Consider the following 22,522-nt stretch of genomic DNA (forward strand, 5'->3'; position numbering starts at 1 on the left):
AAAAAAAAAAAAAAAAAAAAAAAAAAAGAAAGAAAGAAAGAAAGAAAGAGAAAAAGCAGATAGCTGGATTTGAAAAGTGGCCACTAGTAGATTAGCTGGTACCTGGGATGCACTTCCATCTCCTCCAGATGCTGTGTCAGTGTCCCTGGATTGTGAGGTGATTAGGACACCTGATGTAAGGAGAGGCACACGGCAATGACTACTAATTAGTAACAGAACAGCAAGTGAACAGTGATCTCTAAAGGGGCAGGTGGAGGCTGCAGGCAAAGTGAACAGCACAGTATGGCCAGATCTGCCCGTGGCCATACATGGGGGAGAGGGGTAGGACAAGAGGAATTTGGGAGCCAAAGGTGAACAAATCCATAGAAAGAAAAAATTGAGATCCAGGGTAAGAATGCTTTACCCCCGGGGACATCTGGAAATCAGCAGCTCCAGGAAGCCAAGGCGCAGAATATTCGACCTTAAGAGCAGGAGAGGAGATGGCAGTCCTCTCCCCCAGGACCTACAGCTCTGTCTTCCTAGGTCCCCCACAGCCCCCAGCCTCCACAGAAGGGCCACCCAGCCAGCAGCAGGGCACCTGCCCTCTTGGACATGGCCTAGCCCAGCCATGCTGGCTGCATTCTCTCTTATTCTGTCAGTCCTGCTGGACGTAGCACTTGGAGTGTCCGTTTGCCATGAGGGATTTCCTGGAGCCCCAGAGGCCTAATGGGTAGCCTTGGCTCTTCCAGGAGGTATACGTTGGCAAGGAGACCCTGTGCACCATAGATGGGCTGCACTTCAATAGCACCTACAATGCCAGGGTCAAAGCCTTCAACTCGTCAGGTGTCGGGCCGTACAGCAAGACAGTTGTCCTGCAGACGTCTGATGGTAAGCACCCCCGGACTCATCCCCTTTTGCCTCGAGTGCTATGGTCAGAAATTTAGAGGAAGGTTCCCATGTCCTACATCCTGGGGAGTAGGAAGCAGAAGGGGTGCCCCCCATGGGCTGCAGAACAGAGAATAAGTTTTGGGACCTTGGCCTTGTTGCTTTCTCTGTGTCTCAGTCTCTGGGCCATCGAAGTCCTTCTCTCCTCACAGTGTGTGTTTGCAAGGGTCTCATAGGCAAGACGTCATGATGCATCTGCTTGTGGGCCTGGGCGGCCTCAACCGCTGTTGTTCCTTGGCATGGCTGAGTTCTGGGGATGGGAACATGGAGGAACACAGCAAGGAACGTGTGTGTGTGTGTGTGTGTGTGTGTGTGTGTGTGTATGTGTAGAGTGTTGTACCCTTCCAGGCCAAGGACCACTGGACACTGGATGTCTACTTTCCAATGAAAACCAATGAGTCTGAGCAGGTCTCAGCACACTAGAAACTGTTGGTGAGGGCCAGAGATAAAGCTCAGTGGCACAGCACCTGCCTGGCAAGTGCCAGGTCCTGAGTTCAATTTCTGGCACCAAAAAAAAAAAAAGAAAAAAAGAAAAAGAAACTGTTGGTGAATTCCATTGCCTTTCCCTGCTCCTCTTATGTCCTCCCTTACCAGTGGCCTGGTTCACATTTGACCCCAACTCTGGGCACCGGGACATCATTTTGTCCAATGACAACCAGACAGCCACCTGCAGCAGCTATGACGACCGGGTCGTGCTGGGCACAGCCGCATTCTCCAAGGGTGTGCACTATTGGGAGCTGCACGTGGACCGGTATGACAACCACCCAGACCCCGCCTTTGGGGTGGCCAGGGCCAGTGTGGCCAAGGACATGATGCTGGGCAAGGATGACAAAGCCTGGGCCATGTACGTGGACAACAACCGCAGCTGGTTCATGCACTGCAACTCCCACACCAACAGGTGCGTGCTGCCTGCCCTCCCCGTGCTGCCCTGCCTCTTGTGCCAGTTCCATTTGCTCCTCACAGCCAGGTGTGCAGGGGTCAGGTGGTGGTGTTTTTAGGCATTTGGTCACCAGTGCCAAGTGGCTTTGACCGGTACCAGGGAACTGATCCCTCTTCTGTGGTCCAAATGAAAGTGTGTGAGAACGAGGACAGCCCTGTGCACCAGGTGGGCAGTCTTGCAGCTAGCACATGATGGGTGTTCTGCAGGGAACAGGCCTTATGGTTTTCTTTCTGGATCTGCTCTCCCTTCCCTTATAATCATCAAGCCAGGAAGAGGCACTTCAGGATGTGAGTGGGCACTAGCTCTCTGCAGGCCACTCACCTGGCGGGACCACCACTACTGCCCTGGAGGAGGGGTCGCGAGGTGTTGAGTGCACAGGGCCCTCAACCCTTGACTGGTGGTTCCTTTGAGCTTCTGCTCTGGGTCTGTGTGTGCTCCTACAGATAGTCCTGGGCACCTTCCCCACTCTGGGAGAGCACAGCTTCTCTCCCAGGGAATCTTGGTGTGGTTGGGACTGGTCTCATGTACTGGGCACCATACCTTCTGGCCTCCTGCTCCTTGCTAATGCCCTTGCCCCCAAGGCCTGAGAGCAGGCTGGCAGCTCTGTCTTTCTGCACTCTCTGCCTTGGCTGCATTTTCTTTTTCTTTTCTTTCTTTTTTTCCCCTGTATTTAGGAAAGGATCTACAAGATTTACAGGGTCTCACTACATAGATCAGACACATAGTGATTCTCCTGTTTTCAGCTTCCCAAGTGCTGGGATTACAGGCATGTGCCACATCACAAATGATGCCCAGTCTCAGTCACCTTCGCAGCACGCCCCGTGGGCGGAGTTGGCACGGCACGCGGGAGATGGAACCTCTGTCGCTGTGCTCTGCCTAAGCAGATGCTTTAGTCTGCCGAGCTATCAGGCCGGCCCCTTGGCTGCATTTTCTTGCTGGCTGACTATGCAACGCAGGCCGAGTTGGTGCTGCAGGCTGCCCACAGCCCATAGAGCTGAGGAGTCCTGAACTCCAAGCTCCTTGGCAGTCAAGGCCCAGCACTTCAGGATGGTTACTACCGCCACCCTGTGGTCAACCTCAGAAGAGCACCACCAGCCCAGTTTGAGTCCCCTGACTGACTGCGGGTCCTGACCCATGCATGCCTGGCCCTGGGCACCTTCGTGAAAACCTGCCTTCTCAACGAACACCCCTAGGCCCACCCACAAGCCCTCCTCCAGCCCTTCCACAGCTTACCTTTCCTCCGTCCCAGCTACTCAGCTCGGTCCTAATGGGAAGCACCAGCGTGCTTTTCTCAAGGGCTGAGTTGGCCCACCGGCAGGCGGCAAGTTCACCAAGCCCAAGTCATGTTCCAAGGGTGTTCCTCCCCAGCCCCATGATCTGGGCTCCAGGGCTCCATCACTGACGTGCTCAAGGTCCCACTGCTGGTCACCTGGGGATGGAGACTCAGACATAGGGTTTGGCTTTCAACTCTTGCCCTTCTGCTTGCTATAGCTGTCCTCAGGATGGTATGTCTAGCAACCTTTGTGTCTCTATCTCAATCCGGTTTAGCATCTGAACAACTTAAAACTGAGAAGGGGGCCAAGTTAGTTCTTTTCTTTGGCAGACAAGGGCAACTTCTATATTCATCCTGCCCGCACCCAAATTCAGAGGGGCTCCCACGCTGTGGTGCGCAGGTCTCACATAGTACTGGGAATTGTTGAGCATCCTGGGCCCCCAAGTTCAGAGTGTTCCTGTGTAGTCCAGTAATGGGCGCACACCCACAGATGCTTGGAAAACCAAAGAATATGCCTTGCCCCACCCTGGGGCTGTTTTATGTGTGCATATCCCCAACGTCCTTCTAAGGGTTCTCCATAGTCATGGCCTGTGTCTCAGGCTGAGTGTGGTGATGAGTCTTACTGGCTGTCTCACTAGGTCTGAAGGTGGCGTGTGCAAGGGGGCCACTGTCGGCGTGCTCCTGGACCTGAACAAGCACACCCTGACCTTCTTCATCAATGGGCAGCAGCAGGGCCCCACCGCCTTCAGCCACGTGGATGGCGTCTTCATGCCGGCCCTCAGCCTCAACCGCAATGTGCAGGTACTTTGTGCCTGCTGCCCAGCATGGACTGGATGCACCCTGTCCCTGGTCACTGCTGCTGCCCTTGCTAGAGCAAGTCAGAGTTTGAGCAGCTGCTCATTGTGCCCACTAGACAGAGCAGAGAGCCCTGGTGGGGACACTCGGTGGTGATCAGTCCCTTGGGTCAAGTGGGGCCAACTTTGGAGAAGCAGAGCTCAGAGCTGGGCCCAGGCAGCAGGTCCTAGCCTGAGACAGAATCAGAGGCCTGAGGGTGGGGGGAGGAGAGAACCAAGGGGTGGCATCCTTCTCTATCCTGGAGGGGTGGAGGCCTGCCTTGGGCTGCTCACTGGTTCTGCATACCAATGCATCCATACCAATCATTTCTTTTTAAAAATATATATTTTATTAATGTTGGTTAGTTTTACAAAATGTTGGGTTTCAACATATTTTCATACATGCATATAATGAATTTCAATTATATCTGTTCCCTGCTACTGCCCTGCTGCCCTTCCTCATACCTCTTGCGTAATAATAGTAACCCTTCTACTTTCATGCCATCTTTGTTTTTTTTTTTTTTTCTTTTTCTTTCATTTATATATTTGGTACAGGGTCTCACTATGCAGCTCAGACTCGTAGTGATCCTCCTGTTTTCAGCCTCCCCAGCACTCCATAATGCCTGGACTTGGTCAATAGCTCAGTGCGTCCTGGGGACAGGGCTGGTATGGCATGAGGTACTGGGGATCAAACCCTGGTCCCCGCACTTGCTAAAGAAGGTGCTTAGTTCACTGAGCTATCTCACTGGCCCTGTTTTATATTTTCTGAATTTTTAAGACGAAGTCTCACTATGTAGTCCAGACTAGCCTTGAACTCTGTGTACCTCCAGCTAGTCCCAAAATCCCTACCTCATCCTCCCAAGAATTAAGATTAGGAATGTGCCACCATAAGTAGCTCATTTTTTTTTTTTTTTTAAGATTTCATGTATTAGGGGAAATGTGATCTTGTCTTTCTGAGTCTGTTGTACTTTCCTTAACAAGATGACCTCCAGTTCCATTCATTTTCCTTCAAATGACAGTTACTTCTCAATCACTTACCAAGGATATTTGTCCCTGGGGTTAACAGGCAGTCACAGGCAAGGAAAGGCTGCAGCCTCAGCTATCTGGTATTCTCTTCCAGGTCACCCTGCACACAGGACTGGAGGTGCCAACAACCCTGGGGAGGCCAAAGCTGACAGGCAACTAGCCTGGCAGCTCCCACTGTCCAGCTGGCCTGTGACTGGGGCCTCACCTTAAGGAGCCACAAGTCTACATGAAGCTCCAGTAATCCACCGGGGTGGACAACAACAAGCAAGTCCTGGGCACGGCTCAGAAGCCACCGAACATTTGGAGAGAGATGGTTTCTGTGGGATGCACTGCAGGTCACACTACAGCTGCCACCACAGTGGAGGACACAGGTGTGCACGTCACCTTCTCCCACCCAAATGCTGGGGAAACTCACCACACGGGGTTTCCCAGGGGATCAAGGCCTTTGGGTCACATGGATGGTTCCTGGTGTCTCATTGCAAAACTAATCTTTTGTTGGAGGAGACAGGAAGGCAGACTTCGAGGATGGAACTCTGAGATGGAGCCAGGGGGCTGTGCTGTCAACCCCTGTGGTGGGTTCTCATCTCTACTGGGAAAAGCCACCCTTTAGCATTCTGGCCCTGGGGCCTTCAGTATATGACATGCCACTTGCAGGCCTAATTTAGGACTGATCAAAAGGGACATTAATCATTAATGCTTGATTTTTGTCTCTTTCTCTATTGAGAACCTTTTAAAGGGCTTCTTTAGGTCTTTATTAATCAACCAGTTGTAAGTTTTCTGTCTGTCTGTCTCTCTATCTCTCTCTTTCACACACACACACACACACACACACACACACACACACCCCACACACACACATACTTATGGGTTTGTCCAATAGTTAACCACAGGTCATTCCTTGAATTCTTAGTTTTTAGCCATAGATGGAAATATTGGAACTTTAATGCCTGTGACATGTCTTTGCCTGAAGGCAGCTTTTCTGGAATTGGCTGCCCCAGAAGCTAACTTGTTCTTCTGAACCAGGCCACCCACACACTTAGAAGCACAGGGCCTAGAGACCTGGGAAGGCCTCTCATGTCAGTCCACCTTTTTTTTGGTGACACCTCCCCACCACACACACACACACACACACACACACACACACTCACACAGTGCTGTCAGGAAAGCATTATAGACACAAGAAGTGCCCTGAAGAGTGTGGCTCTGCTGTGACAGGGTGAGCAGGACCTGTGAGGACAGGACTTTAATGACAATGGTCCACACCTGTTCTCCGTCAGCCCAAGCCCAGATGTGTTGTGTCCGATGGACCCGGGGGTTCTGGCATGGGGCCTCCTGGAAACAAGACCAGGATGACAGCCACGTTGTCCTCCCACTTCTAGGACCTGACCTCTGTCTCCTCCCTTGTTCTCTGTGTTCTGCTCCTCTAGCTCCTCCTGAAAGTTATCTTGCTTCCTCCTTTTTAAGACTTTTATCAGTTATTTGATTTTGACATTGAGGACTGGTTTGTCCCCTTGCTAGGGTGGGTTTCTGTGAGACTGGTACCGCCTGTGCTTCCTCAGCCGCTTTCTTGTGCAGACCCCGACTGTTGCTGAGGATCTGCTGCCAGGCCCAACCATCCTACCTCGGACCTCACTCATGGCCCGCCATCTCCTCAAATGTGCCCAGTTGGGTCGGCTGCCCAGTGTCACCAGGAGCAGCTTGGTGCTGTATTCTGGCCTCCATACTGGGCTCCAGAGCCTCTGCTCTGTGGAGGTCCAGGGCTTGACTCTACACTCCTTTTCTGCCTGATTGGTTTCTGACTGTTTCCCCTATAGCAGAGCCCTGTCCAGAGCTGTCACACATAGGACCTGGCCTTCCGTGCTTGGCTGCCTCCCCCATCTACTCTCCCATAGCCTTGGCCACAGTTCCAGATCCAGGGCCCTGGCTCCCCATGGGACAGGTGCCCCCGATCCTAAAGAACACAGAGAAGCCACAGCCTTGAGCCGGCAAGGTCCTGGTGAGGGCCACAGGCCAGATGCCATGGCTTTGGGAGCACCTTGCTGTCTTGGAGAAGACAGGCTGTGCCCCAGGCATGGAGGCAGTGCTGGTGAGGCTGTGAGGTCAAGGAGAGTCCCCACAGCCAGTGGAGGGTCGCAAGAACTCCTAAAATCACCCACCCTGGAGCAGGCACAGGTCAGGGGCTCCTGGGGGAGCCAGAAGTCAAATCAGAGGAGATGCAAGTGTATCAATAGGAATGCCCACAATTTTAGGTGGGGTTTTGGTTTTGTTTTTAAAGCAGTGCTAGAGATCAAACCCAGGGCTTCACATAGGCTAGACAAGCACCCACCGCTGAGCCATGCCCAGCCTTCCAGGTGGCCCTTTCAAGAACAAAGTTGCCTGACATTCTAAAAGGAGCAGCCAGGACATTGGGGATAGGACATCCAGGACATCTGCCAGCACTGTGGCAGGGGCACCCCCCCCTTTTTTTTTTTTTACCTGCACTGGAGCCTAGAAGTAATAAGGTTAAGGCCGGGGCAGCTCTGGGCAGTCCTTCTAAGCCACCCCAGACAAAGCTCCTCTAGGGGCAACCATGGGCCACAGGGAGAAAGGCAGGCCAGCCACACATTACTGCTTTTGAGAGATCCCAAAAGCAAAGAAGGACTGGATCAGCTCTTTAAGGCTGAAGTAGAAGGGACAGATCGGTCGTGGGATCCTCATCACCTAAATTCCCTACCACCTCGCAATGCGGCCAGATGCTTACATATACATGAGATCAGGATGATGCTTTGGTTGGGCTGGCCGAGGAATACTTTGCTGTACAGCTGTCTAGTGCTTTCTGTGAGAAAGGAACTCAAAGCAGCATAAGATATGGAGTCCCACTGTGTTGCAGTCGATGCCTCTGTACATAGCCCCACGGTTCTTTCTTTGCTAATGAGCCACTTTGTCGAAGTGTGCTCAAGTTCATCTCTTTTAGAATCTTCACTAGAATCTTCCTCACTCTGAGCATCCAGCTCTTGCTCCAAGAGAGGGCAATGCCCACAGCAGGCTTTTTCCTCCTTCTCTATCCTCTTTGGGAAAGAATGATCCCAATTTTAGTGAACATGGGTTCCTGGCCTAACCACTGTGACACAGGCTGATTGTCAGCCTCTATGTGCTCTATAGCTGCAAAAGCACCCTTATGCCCTGTGGCCCCCAGAATGGGGGCAGGCTTCTCAGAGCAAGTCTATGCGACACCGTGGTGCTCCCCAAGAGACAGGGAGGAAGCCCTCCTCTCTGAGCCCTTTCTCTGCTCACGGTGCCCCTGCCCTGCTAGAGCACCCTCAGGCAGAATCAGATGTAGCATTGATGTGCAATCTCTCGGGGGTTCCTGCATCACTCCAGTGAAAGGCTGTCTTCCCGTGAAGGCTTGTTTCCATGCTAGCTGCAGGTGGTTGCCCCACTCCCGCCAGCACCTGCAGCCGGGAGGGTGGTGGAACTCTTGAGACCTCAATGCGAGAATGCTGAAGAACACTATAGCAAGGCTGTGGGTGAAGCCAGTTTCACACCTGTACGGACATTTTGGGGGGCAACCTCCAGTTAGTTGTGACAATTACAAGTATCTAGAGGTTGCCAGGTGTCCCTGGGACTTGCCCCTACAAGCACCACCTGGTCAAGCTATTGGTCTGTCTTGCGTCAATATTAAAAATGATGGTGGCATCCACTTCTATGCTGCACTGAAACCCTGTATTACCATGCTGCCAACATTCCTGTCAGTCCAAGAGCAGGATTTCCCACAAGCCTTCAAAGGGGTGAGCCACAGGCAGATGTCATGCTGCCAGGTCTCACATCTCTCCTCCTGGAGGATGCTCAGCACCACCCTCTTTCCCTGGAGGAAATCCTCCTTACTTTTGTTTTCTTGGCCACTAGAAGCCAGAAGGACTTTTTAAAGAGTTGGTGGTCTTCAGCAGGTTACAAAAGTCTAATCAGATCTTTCTAGAAGATATTCAAGTCTGTAATGATCCTGGGAAATCTCTGGACCTTTTTCTGAAGTGGGCTCATAGCTGTTGTCACTGACCACCTTGCTCAGCACCTGTTCCTTGAAGGAATCCTGGCAGTTTAGGGAAACAGGCTGCAGAAAGATGCGGGTGGTTTGGTGAGGGCTGCAATGACTGGACGCCAGGTGCAGCCCTCAGATGCTCATCTCCTTTAGCCTGGCTTGGCCATTGGTTCATGGGCACGGGTGAGGGCAAATCTCTGAATCCTTCTGTGCCTCAGTGTCCCCGCCTGCAAATAGGACTAGTCACAATAACCTACCTCCTCTTCTGTCTTGCAAGGATTATGGAATAGCACTTTCTAAAGAAAACAAACAAAAAACCCATGCAGTCTCTCAAGTCTAATCCAAAGGCTCACATCTGATGGATCAATACTGTGTGGGGATTTTCCAGAGTCCTTTGACCACAATGTCTTCCATCTAAGCCTCCTGGTGACTGGGACAAGTACTGATTACTCAGCTGTCTGGCTGGAGGAGATAGAAGAGGCATTAAAAGACAGGTGTCGTAGACCACAGACAGCAATGCCCCAAGTGCTCCCTTCCCAGGGAGGTCTGGTGCTTCATTCAAGTGCAGGGAAGAAGCTTCTTGTCCGCAATCTCTTAGCTTCAAGCAGAAACCTCACCAAGCCAAGGAGACATTAACCCGGCACTCTGGCTCCTTGGTCGCTAGGTCCTGATGACCGGCTGTCTGCAGTGAACAAAGTGCTGATGACTGCTGGGGCTTCACTTTCTGAGCTATTAAGGGAAGTCTCAAGGATGACGTTGACATCAGTTGGACGGAGCTGGGTGTTGACTCAACGCTATTCTCTCAAGGGGCACAGCTCATGGTGGCCACAGCCTCCAACCTAGTCCTAGCGAAGGCCCTGGGGCTTGTGAGCCAGTAAAGTGGGCACAGGGCAAGCCCCTGGGCAAGGCTTCAGGGCCGCAAAGGGGCTGGTGGTGGCTGTGAACGCAGGACTTGGAGGTACGTGCTCCGTGAAATAGGCTTGGGACAGCCAATGTGATCCCTCCCGCTGGAGACTGGACTTTGTGAGCTCTGCAGGGCCTCAGCCCTGGGAGGAAGGGGGAAGTGGGCAAAGCAGAAATGTAAATGCATGATGTAGAATTGCTGCCTTTGCGCGACACTGTTGTATTAAGCATGAGAGGTGTTTGTTTAATGTTGGCAAAGGAACTTAACAAGAAAAAAGCTGTGTTCTTGTTTTGGCTGTCGAAAGACCTGCTATTTTACTGCCTTTCTTTGTCCCCTCCCCCAGCCCCAACCCATCATAACACTTTGTTCCTAGTGGTTAGTATTTGGTGGCAGATCTTGGTGCTGTGGCTGTTTATGTTCCACGGAAAACAGAGGGGTGGGCAGTGGTAAGGAAAGTAATTTTTTCTAATTTTTGTATTGGTATCCACAAGCGTTTGTATTTTTTTAATTGCAAACACTGTGTTTTGTGGTCTTTGGCAGTAGGTTGCACTTTCTGTATTACCTTTTGAAAAACTTGAGTTTTACCACAATCTTAAGCGGATTTGAAATAAATTCTTTTGACACTGCCAGCAACTGAAGACAGGTGTTATCTGTAATGCAGTTCAGAGGCACCATGTGCCTTCCCGTTGGGTAAGCAGAGGGGGTCTGGCCTCTTACCCAGAGGGGCCACCAGACAGGTGCTGTGGGCTGTGGGCCAGTGTGATTTTGCATTGCAGACCCAGGGAATCTTGAGGTGCTGATATATATGGCTTTAAATCGTATGGCACCACCTCCAACAGTGGGGTTATGGAATTCGTTTCTACAGAGGTGGAACAGTCAACACACGGTTAAGGTTAATCCATCAGTGAAAAATTTTATCTTCTGAACAGAAACTGAGCTGTGGGGATACATTTAAGCTATGAGTGTCCAAGAGACACACTGGCCCTTTGGCCACATGCATTGACAATGGATGTGTCTGACTTGGAGACTGCCCCTCACTGGCTCTGCAACAGCCAGCTGACGTATCCCCACAGCCCCAATCACTGATCACTGGGTACACTTAGCTACGGAAGCTGCGGGTCAGGACTCCTGGCAAGCAAGCTAAGACTAGAGGGAGGGTGTTTCTTAGGGGTGCTTTTGCAGTCAGCACCTATGGGAGTAGTGGGACAGGGAAACTGCAAGACCCAGTGAAGCCCTGGTCTAGAGGACTGAGCTCTGAGCCTTCCCACTGATTACAGACACCAGAAAGGGGATAGGACAATCCCTAAGGATGCTAAAAGCCGAGGGCCTCTCTTTCTAGGACACACAGCTCCTGGACTGACATGTTCTTCCCCACACACCTGTCACCCAGGGTGAGGCCAGCTGGGCAGCATACCCTGGATCCCCAACTGCCTGCAGCTGACATGTCTTCTTCCACTGTCCTCTGCTCACTACTGGGCCTCCATAGCCAGCACAGGGCCCACAGCACAGATACAGAGGAGTAAACCAGTGACTTAGTTCACACTTCAAGACCTAGCCTAAGAACTCTCCCTAGCTCTGCTGAGCTGAGCTGTCCTTCAGGGCTGTTGATGGCCCCTCTGTACATAGCTCTGGGGGAGAGACCCTAATGGTAAGACTTAGCATGACCTCTTAGTTGTAATTGTGCCAAGAATGGCAGAGTGAAACATGTCCGAGTACCTGAGCACTCATTCTTGTCTGCGCCCACAGGGTAAGTGGGGTACACTGCGATCCTTCACGGAGAAAGTCAGCATCTGCCACAACGAGCAGATGGTGCATGTGCAGTGTGGGGCAGCCAGAATAGCAGCTGGCGACAAGCAGGGACTGCTGGGAACCCAATCAGGTGGCATTATGGGTGAGGAGTTTGCTACTTGCCCTTCAGGTTGAGTCCATGACAAGCACAGGCTTCCTGTGCCATCAGCCCAGTGGGACAGTAACAGAGGCAAGAGCTCCTGGAGTTACAACATGCTCTACTCCACTGGCTGCATCCAGCGCTGGCTGTGCAGCCATCTCCTGGCCTGTTCATTGTGTCCTAAAGCCACAGTTCTGAAGGCTTTGGTCCAGCCCTCCAACTCCTCACTCGGTCACATGGCCACATGCCCCACAACACTGTGTGCAGTGAATGGTATGTGTGAAGGGCCAGGAAACAATTACTGCCGAGGGCAGACGCAGCACACAAATGGGCAGAGTGTACCTGCCCTGGGGACTGGCCTCAGAGGTAGCCCCATCTTCCTCCTCAGCACCTGACTTAACTGGAGGAAAACACCAACAGAAAACAAAGAGCACTGGCTTAAGGCTGACCTTTAGTTATTAAAGTACAGGTTTGTTGTGCTTATTGTCTCTAAACTTCATAGCCAATTTTCAGAAAACTTTTTAAGTATTTACACAATAAAAAGCAGAAACAAGCTCAGCAGTTTGTAACTAGAATTTGTATAGTTCTGAAATTGGACTGGGCTGGGGCTCTAGTCCCGCCTGGCCGAGTACTCAGTTGTCCAAGCCATCCAGGCTCACTGGAGGGGCAGAGCAGGGCTAGGCAAGATGGGGCATCCTCTCTCTGTTGGCCAGATGGGGTTCAGTCACCTAGTACCTCCTCTGATAGCCCCTTTCTAGCCCTGAAGATTTTTTTCCTAGCATTTGCTGTCATGTGTCATATCTTGCACACTTTGAGATTGGGACTATGTCCAAGGTGGCTTTATACCTGCTATGTAGCTCATGCTGGCCTTGAATTCACACATCCTCCTGTCTCGGCCTCCTCAATGCTGTGATTACAGACAGTATCACAGCACAACTCATAACTTTTACACCATTATTCTTAGGGCAGGTGAGTAGCTCAGCGGACTAAGCACCTACTCAGGCAAGCGCAGGGACCAGGGTTCGATCCCAGGTACCACATGCGCTGGCCCCATCCCAGGGTGTACTGAGCTGGTCACTAAGTCCGGGTGTGGTGGTGCATGCCTGTACTCCCAGTCCTGGGAAGGATCACTACGAGTCCGAGCTGCATAGTGAGACCCTCTACAAAATACATAAATTTAAAAAAAAAAAAAAATTCTTCTTATAAAGTACTAAAACATACTTCCTAGTGAACACAGCCTTTCATCATAATCTCAACTGCTCAGAAGGCTAAGGCAAGAGGATTGTAAGTCTGAGTCCACTCTGTGCAACTTGGCAGAGATGATCTCAAGTTTAAAAAAAAAAAAAAAAAAAGGACTGGGGATGCACCTCAGTGTGAGACCAGCCATATATACTACAAAACTCTGTTTATTTATAGATATGGAAAAAGTACATTTTATACAAATAGACTGAAAAGTAAAATTCCTTTTCCAAAAAACAAGTCATACTCAGTTCTTTCATGATCCAATAATATTAAGACATTAAAAATATTAAAAGGTAATTTCATGCTAATTACTAGCACTTGTAAGACAGCAGAAGTATAAAAAGATGGCACACAAGCAAACGTGCCCAGCACCAGTGCACAGAACTGCAAGTGAGGCCTGCTCACTTGGCCCAGTGCTGCAGCTCGGAGACAGACACATCAGAACCAAGAAGCTGTTAGGTCTTCCTCAAATGAAGTGGCAGTGTGTGGCACGTGAGTGTGGAAGTCAGGCCAGGCCCAGGGTAACATGGTCACTTGTTCTCCTTTCTCTTGTCCGATGAAGTACTTCATTTAGCCACTCTGGAAGAATTTATTTTCTTGATATCAAATGGGCTCAGAATCAATGTCCCATTTTTGAATTTTCCAACCTGTCCAGCCTGTCCACTTGATAAGATACTGGGAGCTGTCCTCTTCTTTTTGGACTTCCTACATTCAAGGAGAGAAAAAGGAACATGCAGTTAGGCTTAAAAAGCAGCACTGCAGGCTGCTTGGAAACCTACTCCTTCCACACACAGTCAACCCAGGCCCACTGGCCCTCCTGCCTCAGGACCCTGCAGGAGGAAGGATTTTCCCAGGCTGTCCCTTTTGTTTACGGCAGTTCTCAACCTGGATGTCACCTCCCTCTCCACAGGTGCTCTCCTCCCACAAACTGCTATTGCAGCCTCTTCACAGGACTTGCCAGTACTAAGGTCACCATGCCTGTCTGTCTCATGCTTTTCAAAAGCCAGCACTGAAGGATGGATGGCTCCTCAGTGTGACTGCAGCTGTACCAACATCTACGGAACATCGCCCATGTGTCCAGCACACAGCAGGCATTCGCAGACACCTGGCACTATGACTGTAACAAATGATCACTTTTAGGCACAGCAAGTACACAAGGAGTTCAAGGATGGGGCCAAGATAGAGTCCATCCTGAAGCAGGAACTGAAAGAGAAGAGGCACCTGAACAGAAGCTAAGAAGCAGGAAGGAAGCAAGTCAGTGCTCCCTGCTGAATCTCATGCATGCCACTGAGCCCTCCACAGACCAGCTGTATGGTACACCGATGACATCATGCTCCACTTCACTAGTTACCTGAGACATCTGGTCTTTGAAAATAGGAGAATGCAGAAGCTTACACATGTTCAGTCCTGAGGCTGTCTTGGTCTTTGGAAATGTACTAAAAGCTGCCTTCCCCTTACAGGCTTGATCAGGATAACCAAGGCAGAGAAGCTCTCTAACAGCTAGTACCACATGTGTGGGACAACATGTCAGAACATGCTCACCCAGGCAGTCAGCCCCAGCACCTGCGGACCTCACTCACCTTTCTTCTTGTCCTCTCCTCTTCTTTTTCTTGAAAATATCTGCGTTCTGGGCCTGATTTCAAAATTTAAGATAATAAATGTGTCAGTAATAAATAACAGATTCAAAAAAGGGCACGAGGTTTGTGAACAAAGCCACCAACATACCACTTATTTTTAATAATTTTTTCAAGGGGGCATATTAAATAGTCTCAAAGTCTCATCTTGAAACCCTTTCAAGAATGCAAAAGGCTATTCTGGATAAGATGACAGTCTTCTGTGGAAAAATCAGGTCACTTCCAATTCAGCTGTAAAGAAGGGAGCATCACATTTATTTCTTATGGTTTTTCATAGGCCTTTGTGTGCTTTGCAGTGTAAAATGTACAAAAGCAGGAGCACTGGAAAGCAATCAGCATTTTCTGAGAGGAGGTTGCTACCTCAAAGCTACCCTTTTCTGTCAATACGCTAGATCCCTCGCTGGTACTGCCAAGATGCAGCTGTTAAGAAACAGGGAATTTCCCATGCAACACTGTCCTGACTTCTTCGTAGGCAGTGGCCTCTAGCATGTCATTGTGGCTGGCTGCATCCAACACCCTGTTCTATTGAGCACAGTAAAGAGCAAAGTGCAGTATATTATACCTACCACTCTCTTCTCTTCTTCCTTTGCCGCCTTTTTCTCCTTGATTTGGTCCTGCAAAACCTTGTAATTCACGTAACTATTTTTGGGAGGCTAAAATGAAGGAATAAAAACACATATCATCAGATTTTGTTTTTCAAAAATGTGCCCATGTCCACGTGCCACCGTGGATCCCTTTCTGCAGCTGCCTGCCAATGAAGATCCCCCTCACCTTGGCTCCGAGCATGATGGCACGTTCCCGCTCTAGGACTCTTTCCTTTCCCTTTCCATAGCCTGTGATCCCAAACCGGTGCACTTCCAACCGAGCCTGAGAATGGCAAACAGAGTTCAGCCCCAGTGCGCCTCAGCGGTGCCATGGCAGAGGCACAGCCCAGGTAACAGACACACAGTGCCAGCCCCAGAGCAGGGTAATGGATGCTTCTCCACATCACCACTGCCTCATGACATCCTCCTTCCTCGTTTGACAATCCACCAAAGCCAAGAGCTACCTCTGCAGAAGGCAGAGTCCGAGCTCAGACGCAAGGCAGAGCTGTGCAGTATCCGAGGATTCTCATCCAACAAGCCACCACCCAGACAGGCAATGGCTTCAGCTGAACAGTACAGTGCAGGCACACCTACTACACATCAACCTGCGTCACAGCAGCTCATCTGCAGACCATTACCAAAACCCATACTCCTAGTTGTTGAAATACCTTCTCCTGTTCTTTTTATTATTTTATTTTTTTTTCAAAGTTTTATTGATAAACAGATAGCAATGAGACAGTTTCAAATCAAATTGGAAGTACAGTTTCAACAAATAATACACTGCATATATTCTTCTTAGTGGTTAATTGCTGTACAAGATGCGGACTTGTGATCCTATTTACAAACACCATTAGAACAAATCATTCTATTCATTAAGAGAATGCAACTATACTCCTGTTCTTTTTAAACATATTTTTAAAAACTGTTACAAATGGAGAAGACACCACTGCCTTTTTAACTTACCACTTATCGTTGCTATTGTAGCTGGAAAGTTGTCGTGTATTAAATGAGTGTGACAGTCACGGAAGCAAATGTGAGGAGTCACCTAACCATTTCTCTAGCCATTAAACATGTAAAATATGTGGGATTTTTCTGTACTATAAATAAATCTATTAATGTATTATAAATTTAATAAAACCACAATAAACTTCCAAATCAATCATAAATAACATCATAATCTTAAAATACATTACCTTTTCTAGGTTAAATTCTTGAATATCTGCATCCTTCTCAGGGACACTAGTTTTAGTCTGTAAAGATAAAATTATTAAAACCATCTGTTAACATATTATTATAGATTGATCACCATGAGGATGGCATGCTTTCAAAAGCTTCACACACATTAGACTGACTACTACAGAAAAATGAGAAGTAACAAGTACTGCCCAGAACATGGAAAAACTGGAGCCTGTCTTCTCTTGGTTGGAAGCTGAAATGGTACAGCTGCTATAGAAAACTGTATGGCAGTTTCTCACATATTAAAAACAAAACTAGGGCTGGGGAGATAGCTCTGTAGTCTAAGCGCCTGCCTGGCAAGCTGAAGGACCCAGGTTCTATCAGTGGTACTGCATGCTGTGTCAGCCCTGGAATCCCTGGCATGCTGTGCTGGCCACCAAAACCAGGCATGGTGTCACACACTTGTAATCCCAATGCTGGGGAAGCTCTAACAGGAGGAACTAAGTGTCCAAGCTTCATAGCAAGACCCTGTACCAAATAAATAAATAAATGATTAGAAAAAAAATTTTTTAATGACTTGTTCCCAATACTCTAGGGAGATGAGGCAGGAGGATTCAAAGTTTGGGCCCAACCTAGGTACCTTAACATGACCTTGTCTTAAAAGAAAAAAGGCTGGTGATATAGCTTAGTACTGGATTCAATTCCCAGCACTGCCAAAAAAGTGGAAAATGTGTTTATTCACTGTATGTAGATAAGAGTGCATGTCAGTGGAAAAAAGACACCTTACTTTTAAAGGAAACATAAGATTTTGTTCTACTCATGGAATAGAAGACTTTTTGAGATGGATGAAAATGACATGCCCCTTGCAGCTTTACTGTGTTGTGCCTGTGGTCCTAAGGAAGGCATCTGATGCCCTCAACCTGAGGAAAGTCCTAAGCATAATAAAAGCCAACAGCCTGATAGGGAGAGATGCAGGAATGCTGTTTACCACCAGGCCCAATGCCTGGACATACTGAGCTGCCAGGACCCAAGCCCCACATGAGACAGCAGGCGTGCAGCAATGTGGTGCTGCTATGCTGTGGTGGTTGCAGGCAGCACATATGCTGGGAAGAAGAGTACTGGCCATGTCTTCAGGTGTGTTAGCTGCTGAGCAGCCTACTCAACAGATGGTGTCCTATTTCATTCTAATAGCGGCCCACACGGTCCTCATCATCTGGATAGTCATCTCATCGGGTGCCAGAAGTCACCCTCTGTGAAAAATCACTGACTGACTAACACACCTTCTGAAGCAGACACCAGGAAGAGCGCAGGCACAGCTCCCTTTGGAGAAGAGAGTGAGAGACTGGGGACTTCACTGTGATGGCCGCCTTCCGGCCATTCAGGGAGGAGCAGCTGCTGGCAGCGCAGGGCTGACCAGCTCCTTCACTGTCCTCAGAGGGAGACGCTGCCTCTCCTAGAGGCTGCACAGCATTCACTGCTCTGTTCCTGTCAGGACACAACTAAGCACGGGGCTGAGCGGTGGAGTCTGACAGTAGCTCCTGTAAAGTATCAAGTGTTTGGTCTGCTCTGGGGCTGGTAACTATGACCAGGTGTTGGTGTGAGGGGAAAGGCGAATCTCAGGAATTATAAGCAAATCTCTATCATTGCTAGAAGTCTGTTTCAGAAAGAATGTTTAACCCAAGAGAGTTTACCATCATCCTGATGGGTGGGAGGGAAGAAAAAAGAATGGTGAAATGCAGTGGCCTCACCTGCTCAGTCAGGAGTCCTTCCTGAACCCCTCACCAGGCAAAATTTTCCATCTGGTCCAGGAGAGGCAAATGCTCTCTCTCACTTTTCCTTTTTTCTCCCTTAATTTTGTCATTCTTTTCTTACACTTTGCCTTAAAAAAATGCTTTTTCCATTTTCCTTAACTTTTTAAAATTTATTTATATATTTTTAAGAATATCTGAAATTTTTAATCCTTTCTTTACTGCTTACTAGATCACTTTTGATTAAGAAAATGGTAGAAAGTTAGTAACTTCCACAAGTGAACTCCAGGTGGTGGCACGTGTCAGTTTTCCAGAGTCCTGCTTTGCAGGATGTCTGAATGCCCTGCTCAGGGCCTCTGCTCATGCTTGCTGGAATCAGTTGTGGCAGATCTTAGTCCACAGGCCTCTTTCCCTCATATTTCTTTGTAAACTCTTCAGCATTCTTACAAAATTTTTTGCGATCCTTAGAGTATTCTTCAGCTAGGTCAGCCCGGAGCGGGTGCTCAGGCTGGGGGTCATTCACCCGTGCTCTAAGGGACTGGATTACTTGGTCGGTCTTGGTCACTGGCTTCTAGTTCTCAGCACTGATTACTGGCAGGCAAACTTGCCCTTTTTCTTCAATGTTTGGGTGACAGATCTTTGTTTTAAATGTGATCCTTGGTGGTTTGAATGGATACCCTGCTGGAAAGCTGATTTCAATTCTAACCCTCCCGTAGCATATGGAGGAACAATAAGCCCTATCAATAAATTAGCTTCATCAACCTGGATGTTACAGAAATTTTTCATTCTGTAACGTCTATAATAATATGTTAACATGTTATTAGTATGTTTTTAAACATATTTTTAAAAACTGCTACAAGTGCAAAAGACATCCCTGCCTTTTTAACTTACCACTTATCGTTACTATTGTAGCTGGAAAGTTGTCATGTATTAAATGAGTGTGACAGTCAAGGAAGTAAATGTGAGGAGTCACCTAACCATTTCTCTAGTCATTGAACATGTAAAATATTTGGGATTATAGTTGTGTTCCATCCATACTTGTGCATCTCTTCAAGCTCCTTCATCAGCCTCCTGCTGGCTGCCATCTTGGATCTAGTGCTGCTGCTTTCCCCCATTTTCATTAACATGTAATTAGGACTTTAAGCAACATGTTTATATAACTATTTGATATTTAGATATTGGGCCAGTTTCAAGGTTTGTTCCTTTTTTCCATATTTTTTATTGCAGTAAATTACAACATAAAACTTACCATCTTAGCTATTTTAAAGCTGTGATTCAAAAGTAATAATACCTGGCTGCTGTCCAGCCCTCACCCCCTCCAGCCTCAGAACTCTTCCATCTTGCAAAACTGAATCTTGGTCCTGTTAAATAGTAACTGCCCATTTCTTCCTGACCCTGGCAGCCTCTGTGCTGCGTCCTGTCTGTGACTGTGCCTACACTGGGCGCCCTGTGCGAGTGGAACTATAACTGTGTTTGCCTTTTTGTGACCAGCTTTTTCAGGAGCGTAAGGCTTCAAGTCATAGTTTATGCCAGAAATTCCTTTTTCATTGTTATTTTGTGCTGGGGAATGAACCCAGGGCTCTGTGCTTGTTAGGCAGTTGCTCTCCTCCCGAGCCATCCTCCACTGAGAATTTTTCTTCTTCTTTTTTGCAGTACTGGGATCAAACCCAGAAACTTTACACTGAGTTACCTCCCCAGCCCCACTTTATTAATAAAAATAATTTAAATTTGGAGACAGGATCTCACTAAGTCCCTATGGTATCCAGGGTGAGCTAGAATGTGTGATCCTCCTTCCTCAGCCTCCTGGAGTGCAGCAATTATAGGTGGGTTCCAGCATGCCTGGCTCAGAATTTCCTTTCTTCAAAGGTTAAGCAACACCTCATGGTGTAGGTGCACCATTGTGGTTACCCACATACTTAAAGACACATACTTGGGTTGCTTCATGATTAGCTATTATACCAGTGCTGCCTTGAACATAGATGCACAAATTTCTTCAAAATCCTATCTTCAGCTCATTATATCCAGAAGTGGAATTCCTCAACCATACAGTAGTTTTGTTTCGTTGTTTAATTTTTAAAAAATCGTTTTTATTTGGTACAAGGTCTCACTGCACAGCTCAAGACTCACAGTAATCTTCCTGTCTCAGCCTCCTCAGCACTGAGATTACAGGCCTACACCATCATGCCCAGCTCTGAGGTTGCAGGACCAGCACACCATGCAGTACCAGGGATCAAACCTGGGTCCTTCTGCTTAATAAGCAGGCGCTTAGACTGCTGAGCTATCTTCCCAGCCCAATAAGTCACTTTTTTTTTCCTTGAATTTTTTTTATTGGTACATTTTATATATACATAGTGATAGCATTCATCATAGGTGAATTGTACCTTGCTTCAAACAATAGTTTCAAGCATTTTTTTAAAGATTTAAAATTTCTGAATTTACTTCAACTTACAATATCTCATTTCCAAGCAAAATGAACCTTTTGCAAAGACATTTAAATAAAATCATACCAAGATGCACAAAAATGAAATTGTCCAAAACTTCTTATAAAGAAAAAAAATCATTAAAGCATATACATAAAAACATTAGCTGTGGAAGAACAAAATTAAATAGCATCTTATTCCACATTAGAAAGAAAAAAAAGGACCAACGGTGTAAGAAACTAGATTAAAGGACTGAAAGAAAAGATCTGTTCTCTTTGAATTTTATACTTAGCAAACACACCTTTGAAAACTAAAAGTAAGATTTTCTAGTTATACAAACTTGAAATATTTTAATACCTCCAGAAGTAGCATATAGGAAATAACAAAGAGCATAACTCAAAAGGCAAGAGAAGTTGCAGTGTGCTCCTGGATGAACAATAAAGAGCTCTCAATATGATAGTTATGCAGGACTATATAAAAGATATAGGGGCTGGAGAGATGGCTCAGTGGTCTAAAGCACCTACTTGGAACAAGCTTGGCAAAGCACAGGGACTGTGGTTCAATCCTCCAGCACCACATGCCAGCCAGCCCCGCCCCCTGGTGGGCTGAGCTGGCCACACACACACACACACACACACACACACAATAAATAAATGTTAAAAAAAAATTAAAAAAAAAAAGATATATTAGATGAACCCTTATTTAAAGGTCACTGCAGATTTTTATGAAATAGTACCAATCTTATGTTGGGTTATACACGTATTTTTTTTTTTCATATATGTGTGTGTATGTGTGTAAAAGACAGGGAAGAAGTAATATAAAGTCAACAGAAAATGGAAATATACTTTTTAAAGTTTCTAATACTAAGAGAAGATATCATACAATGTCTTTTAAATAAATTGTAAGTCAAAGATAAAGTATACATCTTAGAACAAAAATTAAGATTAAGCAATATTCAGAAAATTAAATACTAATTAATTAAAAATTAAATGTTTCAAAACAATTGAACTAAGAAAAGTTTTCATGATAGCAAAGAAGCACCAAGAGTAAAACATAAGATAAATACTGGAATGGCAAGTAAATGACCAGCACTTCTAACAGTTTGAGGATTGGATATCGCACAAAGTTCTAGTGTGTTGTGGACATGTATAATGACCGTGACAGTTACTGGTGGCTAGGCGTCACTTGTGGAACTGAGCTACAGCTATTTCTTTGAAAGCCACCCTGTAGACTCAGGTGGAATCATGAGCCATAGGGTGGAAGAGAAGTCCATTTGTAGGGTATGCTGATGGAAATATCTTGCTGCTGAACACAAAAGAATAACTAAGACTACTATTGTATACCTCTTATTCTCCTGTGTTTAATTGTTTGCCCTATTTGGTGGGTTCTTTCCATTCTCACTCATGGGGCTGTGATCAATTTGCCCCCTCTCCAGAACATCATTTAGTAGTCTGTGTAGGCTTCGCTTTGTCATCATGAAATTCTTTAGTTGTTCTTTGTCATGGAAATATTTCACTTCTCCATTATACTTGAAAGAGTTTTGCAGGATGTATCAGTCTGGGTTGGAATTTGCTTTCTTGCAAAATCTGAAGTACTTTGCTCCATGCTCTTCATGACTTGGTTTGTGAAGAGAAATCTGCTGTTACTCGAACGGGTTTTCCTTTAAATGTGATCTGTTTCTTTTCTTTAGTGGCCTTTAGTATACTGTTCCTATGCTGAATTTCTGGGATCTTGATTATTATATGTCTGGGTGTGGTTTTCATTGGGTTGACGTTATTTGGAGTTCTATATGCTTCAGTTGTGTGAATATCAGACTGTTGCCCCATATTTGGGAAGTTTTCTGCTATAACTTCTGCCCACATTCTTTTTTTATTTTATTTTTTTCAACAAATAATACACTGAAATAGTGTTTTAC

The 22,522-nt window shown here is 47.3% G+C and overlaps 2 protein-coding genes across 4 annotated transcripts in view; one reads left to right on the forward strand and one right to left on the reverse strand.

Annotated features, from left to right (window-relative positions):
• The window catches only part of Trim67 (tripartite motif containing 67), a 35,107-nt gene extending 29,951 nt beyond the window's left edge, over positions 1 to 5,156 (forward strand). For all 3 annotated transcript variants that reach the window (XM_023700877.1, XM_004640823.1, XM_012516820.1), the window contains 4 exons: positions 729 to 867; positions 1,519 to 1,822; positions 3,776 to 3,938; positions 5,091 to 5,156. In XM_023700877.1, coding sequence (XP_023556645.1) covers positions 729 to 867; positions 1,519 to 1,822; positions 3,776 to 3,938; positions 5,091 to 5,156 — 672 coding nt within the window. The remainder of the gene's footprint in view (positions 1 to 728; positions 868 to 1,518; positions 1,823 to 3,775; positions 3,939 to 5,090) is intronic.
• An 8,061-nt stretch (positions 5,157 to 13,217) lies between these two features.
• CUNH1orf131 (chromosome unknown C1orf131 homolog) overlaps positions 13,218 to 22,522 on the reverse strand; it is a 19,309-nt gene continuing 10,004 nt past the window's right edge. Inside the window, exons 3-7 of the mRNA XM_004640854.2 lie at positions 16,457 to 16,513; positions 15,451 to 15,546; positions 15,246 to 15,332; positions 14,626 to 14,678; positions 13,218 to 13,750 (exon numbers count right to left, since the gene is read on the reverse strand). Coding sequence (XP_004640911.1) covers positions 13,612 to 13,750; positions 14,626 to 14,678; positions 15,246 to 15,332; positions 15,451 to 15,546; positions 16,457 to 16,513 — 432 coding nt within the window. The 3' untranslated portion in view covers positions 13,218 to 13,611. The remainder of the gene's footprint in view (positions 13,751 to 14,625; positions 14,679 to 15,245; positions 15,333 to 15,450; positions 15,547 to 16,456; positions 16,514 to 22,522) is intronic.

The sequence above is a fragment of the Octodon degus genome, unplaced genomic scaffold (genome assembly GCF_000260255.1).
Source record: "Octodon degus isolate 3935 unplaced genomic scaffold, OctDeg1.0 scaffold00127, whole genome shotgun sequence".
Classification (NCBI taxonomy): domain Eukaryota; kingdom Metazoa; phylum Chordata; class Mammalia; order Rodentia; family Octodontidae; genus Octodon; species Octodon degus.